We start from the raw sequence: 7,338 nt of genomic DNA, 5'->3' as shown, positions 1-7,338 counted from the left end.
ATTTTTGCCCAGTCAAGTAGTAGAAATTCCCAAAATGGCTGCCGAAAACCTTCCTGGCACGGTTTTGGAGAATTTATTCTCATATTTAGACATAAACGACCTACGAAATTGTTCTCTTGTGTGCAAATCATGGTACAAATATCTTAACGACGAAGATAACGACGTGTGGCGTTTACATTGTGTGAGAAAACTTGCAGAAGAAGCTTTAAAGTCAGATATTTTGTCGAACTGTCCCACTTACAAAGCAAAACTACGTGCTTTTTATCATGCATGGAACCCAAACGACTGTTCAAGAAACATTTATATCAAACCAAACGGCTTCACACTTCATAGAAACCCTGTAGCCCAGAGTACAGACGGCTGCCGGGGAAAATTAGGCTTCAAGCAAGGTCGTCATTGTTGGGAAGTGGTGTGGGAGGGGCCGCTCGGAACAATTGCTGTAATCGGACTCACCACAAAAAATGCAAACTTACAGTGCCATGGCTATTCAGAACTACTTGGAACAGATGATCAGTCATGGGGATGGAATTTAGTTGATAATCATTTGCTTCATAATGGAGATTCGCAAGGGAATTTCCCATTGTTAAATAATGCACCAAAATACCAGGTGCTGTGATTGTTTTGTGTGTTAAACTGGTTGATATAAAGTTGTTTACAATATAATATTTGATTTGTTTCAAATATGATTGTTTCACATAAGCATGACAGACATTGCTAAAGTCAAAAAAACATGTCAGTCATTCGGTCTGACAGGCTTTGGAATTTTGGCAGTCCAAAAGTATATTTGTTGGTCTGAATAAATCTTAACATTGCCATTTTTTGACAGTCCCACACCGACCCACATTAAAATTGTGATTGATCGATTCTGTGGCAATGTGTATTTATGGGACCATACTGGTACTGGTTTCTTAGTAATCACATTCAGCATGTTCCAAAAGATATGATTGGAGCAGTGATTTTTTTTTGGAATTATTTTTACCGCTTGGTTGGTTTTTATTTGGTTTATATTTCAAGAAATTTTATGCATTATTGCATTGGCAACCGAAAGGAAAATCTTTGAATTTCTTTTCAGAAACCTCCGGCTAGATTTCAAAATAATTTCACAAAAATGTTCCTTAGGTGGCCTTAAGTATCAAAATTGTTCAACCGGTGTTCATTCGTAAAAAACAATGTCTGCCATGCGGTGGGCCTACTTTTAACTATAAGTCTATATGGACCCGATTTAAAAAAAATATTCCCCGAAATGTTTCTTAGGTGACCTTCTTTCAGATTCCTAAACCCCATTTTGATTCATAACTAACATGGCTGCCAGGGGCGGGGCTAGTTATATGTCTTCATAGAAAACTTTGCGCATATTCTCTTCATAAATCATTGACCCTATTTCAAACTAATTTCACAGAAAGGTCACCATATATCAAATTCCTTCACCCAATTTAGATTCAATACAATACATGGCAGCCAGGGGTGGGGCTAGTTTTCACTATATTTCTATATAGATATGAAAAATTCTGAAAGTCGTCTAGTATGTTGTCTGATCAATAACTTTAGAACCCTTTATCCAATCAGGTGAGCAATATTGGGCCATCTTGACCCACTTGTTTTATATCATTTTAACTGTTTAACAATATTATAGGTGGTTAAAGATCATTTGTAACTGTGGGACATATTTTATTTCAGGTGGGAGAAAGAATCCGTGTGATATTGGACTGTGATGACAACACGCTAGCATTTGAAAAGAATTATGAATTTTTAGGTAATAACTTTTCATATGAAAGAAAATATTAGCCAGATATTTTATTCATGTATGTATGGCTTAAATTCAATATTATCCCCATTGAATGTCCATAGATTTCAATGAAACTTTATGACAACTAAACCAATAGTCTAGAGATATTTATGATTAACCCTTAGGCTGCTGATGGTGATTTTAAAGGCTTTGCAAACAGCTTGGAACCAGACCAGACGCCGAGTAACTCGGCGCCTGGTCAGGTTCCAAGCTGTTTGCCACTCAGTCGATATATGCCCAAAGTTTTAAGTAAATTGAAAGAAATTTAGAATAAACCAGATGACATTTTTGAGCAGACGACAATTTACCCAGCATGCAAAGGGTTAAAGAATGAAAATACAAGACCTGAAAGCCTGTAATTTAAAGGAAATCTGATATTTGTATAATAATCATATATGTATTGAAGAATTTAAGCTATGTAACTGTATGAAAACAGCTCCTTTTAATTTCTCGCACAATTATATATATGTTCATTTCAGGGGTGGCGTTTCGTGGATTACCGAATGACACTCAATTATACCCATCAGTTTCGGCAGTGTATGGAAATACAGAAGTGACTATGGTGTATTTAGGTCAACCTTTAGATGGATGATAAAAGCTTTTTCATTGTTTTAACTCCAGTGTGTATTATAGGTTGAAGTTAAGAATATAGCAGTATATGTGTCGAATTGTTTGAATTCACTGTTTGATGGGAAAAGCAATCTTAGTGTTTGAAGTTAGCAAAAAAGTATGGTTTTTGTTTGTCTTAAAAGAGTGATACTGGTGGAATGTTCAAGAAAATGGTTTCGATGTAACTGTGAAAGTGTATTGGATTGCATAGTTTCCGGCCTAGAAATTGCCATTAATATACTGTATAACCATACACTAAACAGATTTTGTAGAAAATGCAAACAAAATCATTTTTCTATTTTGTGTGAGTCACAGTCACTGTTATTATATTATCGTTTCATCTGACATCTCATCTGTACCTGTTGTACCTTACAGGAACTATTAACTGTAACATGAGCTAAGTTGTGTAAGAGAATTTTACAATGTTGTTCAATATTCTGTCTACTGTAAGACTCGAGCAGAATAGAAAACATAGGGCACAATAGCTAGAGTTTACGGGCTGACAGCTGAAGTTGTTTCCAAAGGGCTCAATACCTAGGACCCCGGGCCAATAAAGCTTAAGTCATTGTCAAAGAGCCCAATAGCTAGGAATCCTTGGCCAACAGAGCCCAAGCCATTACCAAGTGGCAAAATAGCTTTCAACTAGCAAATAAAGCTCAAGTTAAGGCTACATGCATCGCACAGGGCCAGTCAAGGCTGAAATTGCGTCCCACTGGGCCAGAATACTGAAAAGAGGGATAAGAAGCCTCCAAAAAACTGATGTCAATCAGCAGCAAAGAGAAAAGAAAGCGGAATTAACATAGTACATACATGGAGAAGATCTTCATGATGTTCTGGGTGCAATATCTGATTTAGTTAAAGTGTACCATTGTCTTCACCACTGGTCATTGCTGTCCAGGGAGATGTCTACCATTCCAAATAAAACAGCTTTACTTTACATTTGCATTCAGAGATATAGAAAGCTGTGTATTAGTTGATATGTACCTGTTACTGCATAATACGAGTCAAAGATAGACTTCTAGAGTTACTAATAGATTCAAAAGTTCTGATATAAAATGGAAACTCATTTTACCCTATATGTATTGTAAATAGGGTTGGTTTTTTAAGAGAGAGACCCCTGTATTTTGAATAATTCATACTTACAAGTATTGTTATTGGCAGAAGTATTGGAAAGAGGTAGTTAATTATATTTAAATAAAGTGTTTCTTCCCAATCTCTGACCCATACTCTACATACCTATGAGGATTGCTGCTTTGAAAGAGACGGCATATTGAGCTCTCTTCAAGCAATCATTTGATTATGTGCACATCTTTTGATAAATATAAATGTATCTGTATGTCACTGGAAGAGAATCATGTATCATTCATGTTTTATACCTTCTCATAGTCGGAATCTGTCTGTTTACTACTGTAATCGTGTTAAGACTTTAGTGTTAGAGTGCAGTTAAGTCATACGTTGAGATTAAACACAGTGGATACACGCATACTTTACTTCGCTAGGATCATTTTAATAGCCTTTAGGCAAGTTGCCACCAAGATATACACAATGAATGTATGGGTAAATACTTCTGTTACTGGTAATAATTCATTACGAATTACGCTATGTATAAATTGTCTGTTTTAAATCTTGTTAAAGCGACTTTACAGTATTTCTAGCATATAAAGAATAATATATATCAATGTTACTGTTTAATTTATTACATACAGTTCCGTAAACCTTTTGATATGGAAACTGAATATACCAAGTATTAGATAGTTGAAGATGTTTTCATTATAAATGATAAGAACTGAATTAGGATGAAGGCAGTGTTCAATTTTTCCTACTGATTTGGCCCCGTTCTTATCCAAATGAGTTTACTTTTATCAGAAAAATTGGCCTTAAAGTTCACAATCCTACACCCTTTTTGTTAATCTCTTCACAATAAGTACAGACATGATTATAAGTATCTTCCATGGCCGAGAGTGTTAGATAGGTTCATCCCAACCCGAGCGTAGGGTGTTTTGCGGAAACGAGGTTTACAAAGTTTACGCAAAACACCCTGCGCAGGAGTTGGGATGAACCTATCTTACACGAGTGGCTATGGTAGATGCTTTGTCTCCCACTTCAGTTAAACAAAATTAAGTAAAAATGTATTTTTTGCTTGAACTGTTTTGTGCATAGTGAGAAAAAATGCGTATGAATATGTGATAATTTGTTGTTGTCATGGATATGCGCGCAGTGATTATGTTAATAGTCAAATCGGTCTTTAAATAGTTCTGAGAAGAGTGAAGCATTATCTTTTAAAAGGTGCCTGAAAACTTTTTTTATGGTGACATTTGAAGCGAGAAATAATTAATAAGCATTCTAAATATTGCCATAAGACAAGGTTTCTATGATGCTACAGACGAAAGTATTCAACAAGGGAGGTAACTACAATGGGATGACCATTAAAAAGGAGTTCCATACCATGGGCAAGATTATAAGTATCTTCCATGGCCGAGAGTGTAAGATAGGTTCATTCCGACCGGAGCGTAGGGTGTTTAGCGGAAACGAGGTTTACCGAGTTTCCGCAAAACACCCTGCGCGAGGGTCGGGATGAAACTATCTTACACGAGCGGCTATGGTAGATGCTTTTTCTACCACCTCAGTTAAACAAAATTAATTAAAAATGTTTTTTTTTTGAGTGAACTCCTTTGTGCTTAGTGAAAATAATTGCGTATGGATGTGCGATAGCACGTGGTTGTCATGGATACGCGCGCAGTGATCCAGTTTATGTTAATAGTCAAATCGGTCTTTTTAAATAGTTCTAAGAAAAATGAAGCATTATTTCTTGAATGGTGCGTGAAAACTGTTTTATGGTGACATTTGAAGCGAGAAATAATTAATTAGCGTTTTAAATATTACCATAAGACAAGATTTTCTTGATGCTACTGATGACAGTCTTCAACAATGGAGGTTATTATAATGTGGTGACCGTTAAAAAGGAGTTCCATACGGGCATTTTATCTTCGCCCGTGGGCAAGATAAGAATATAGATCTAGCATGGTTAAATTATTGGATCTACTTATCTGAGGTGGGAGAAAAGAATTTCTAGCATGGTTTAACTTTTGGATCTACTTATCTGTGGTGGGAGAAATGTTTATATGCAATCTGTGACCACCTCCAAGGCACTGGGTAAATTTAAAATTAAAGGCACTTGTCGCTATAAGCACAATTCGAACAGCCCTGATGCCATTAAAACACACAGGAAGGCTGCATTCTTTATACATTGTTAAAGATTGATGCCTTACAATGAATCTTTTTTTCACTTAGATCTAAAGTTTTGAAATGCTGTATGACAAATTTAATAAGTGCTTGTAATTTATTATTATAAAAAGCATGTTTTAAGAACTTTTTGTATGACTGTAAGGTTTTACTGTTATTATGGGTGTCACGCGCTAGACAACCAATGCTTTTGGTGATACAATGTAAAAATATGCTTTTAAAAATGGCTGAAATGTTTGAAATCAAATCTCACATATGGCAAATTCAGTTTGGGGTTAAATGAAAAGTTTTGAGATAAATTCTCGAAAGTCTGTTTTGATAGAGAATGTTCCATTCTAAATCCAGCCTTCATTTGGAATAGTAATTATGAAAATTAAAACAAAAAATCAAAACCATATGTCTTAAACCTTTCAAAATATCTTGGTTTATAGGGTATATTACAACACATCTTTTTTAGCCATGACCATAACTGGAAAATTCAAGATATTTAAATTAAAATTGTGTACATGTAGCACAGACAACAGGCATATGTACAACAAGGCCCATGACTCTGGCATTTATAAATGTTGAGTCTTTCCTGGTTTCACTATAGAAAACAACAGCTGCTGCTCTGCTCTCATGAAAAGTAATTTTCTAAGACATTTCATGGATAAAAGCTATTAAAATCAACATTTTTGCTTAAAAAACAGACTTTCAAAATGAAAATCAAAAAAAATCTTAATGTAATCAAAGTGAGACCTCAAAGAACATATTAACCAGATATTACATTGAAAACTATTGAATATGAAAGGAGAAAATCTGGAAAGTGTTGGTTGTTCATCATGTGAGGCCCACACTAGGTGTTTCCCTGTTGTGGTAGATGACTTACAAAACCAGAGCTGTCCTTACTCCATTACCTGTACAGTGTGTTTGCACTTGTGAATTATATTGACGAGATATTGACAATATATTTACACACATACTTATCATCGCACTACAAAAGATATGGTTCTTACAGATGTCCACTTCTTCAATTTGAAGTCTTTATTTTCCAGCATAATATTTATGAAAAGTGAAAAATTGTCTTTTCTGTAATTGCACAAAAGTGTTAACATTCTTCAAAAGAAATGTCAGAATGAAAAAAATCGAAATCAGTGGGGTGAGCTGAAAAGTGTTATTAATTGCATAAGCTGCAATTGCAAGTAAAAGATTGCTCTAGAAATCAGTCTCAGAAGAGGTGTTTCTCAGAAGAGGTGTTTCTCACACAAAGCCAGAAAAATTCTGTGAAAATAAAAAAGCATTTATTTCTTTAAATGTCATTTTATCACTTAAGAAAGAAAGGGATATGAAAAAAATAACCAAAATATTGTCATATTATAACTTTTTATTCAAATTTATAATATAATTTTTTTCATATATATTGTGCAGAAGAACTTCAATATGTACATTTCTGAAAGAAAATCATAATTTATTATGATAACATACTATTTATAATAACATACTATTTTCTATTGAGACCTCTGTGAGAGCCATTTCTGGGTGTAGAACGGTACAATGATAATATACTATTTTCTATTGAGACCTCTGTGAGAGCCATGTCTGGGTGTAGAACGGTACAACATTATTATTACTAGCACCCGATTTCTAATGGATTGTGTTGATCATGGGTCATTGTATTGTTTATTTTGAACAAAGTGCTAAATATATGATTTTAATATGCC

General features: G+C 34.7%; 1 protein-coding gene across 1 annotated transcript; it reads left to right on the top strand.

Annotated features, from left to right (window-relative positions):
• Nucleotides 1-22: 22 nt before the first annotated feature.
• On the top strand, nt 23-7,338 carry LOC128220016 (F-box/SPRY domain-containing protein 1-like). Its single transcript, XM_052928246.1, has 3 exons — nt 23-607; nt 1,678-1,753; nt 2,266-7,338. Exons 1-3 carry the CDS (start codon nt 35-37, stop codon nt 2,376-2,378), a joined length of 762 nt encoding a protein of 253 aa, XP_052784206.1. The 5' UTR covers nt 23-34; the 3' UTR covers nt 2,379-7,338.

The sequence above is a fragment of the Mya arenaria genome, chromosome 15, assembly GCF_026914265.1.
Source record: "Mya arenaria isolate MELC-2E11 chromosome 15, ASM2691426v1".
Classification (NCBI taxonomy): Eukaryota; Metazoa; Mollusca; class Bivalvia; order Myida; family Myidae; genus Mya; species Mya arenaria.
Note: the sequence above shows the minus strand (reverse complement) of the source record. Positions and strands in the feature narration are given on the sequence as shown.

What these genes read in the sequence shown, in the direction of transcription:
- LOC128220016 (XM_052928246.1), top strand. Translation starts at nt 35, where the DNA reads ATGGCTGCCGAAAACCTTCCTGGCACGGTTTTGGAGAATTTATTCTCA. An exon ending in ATAATGCACCAAAATACCAG is followed by an intron (nt 608 to 1,677) that starts GTGCTGTGATTG and finishes ATTTTATTTCAG; the next exon opens with GTGGGAGAAAGAATCCGTGT. An exon ending in AAAGAATTATGAATTTTTAG is followed by an intron (nt 1,754 to 2,265) that starts GTAATAACTTTT and finishes TGTTCATTTCAG; the next exon opens with GGGTGGCGTTTCGTGGATTA.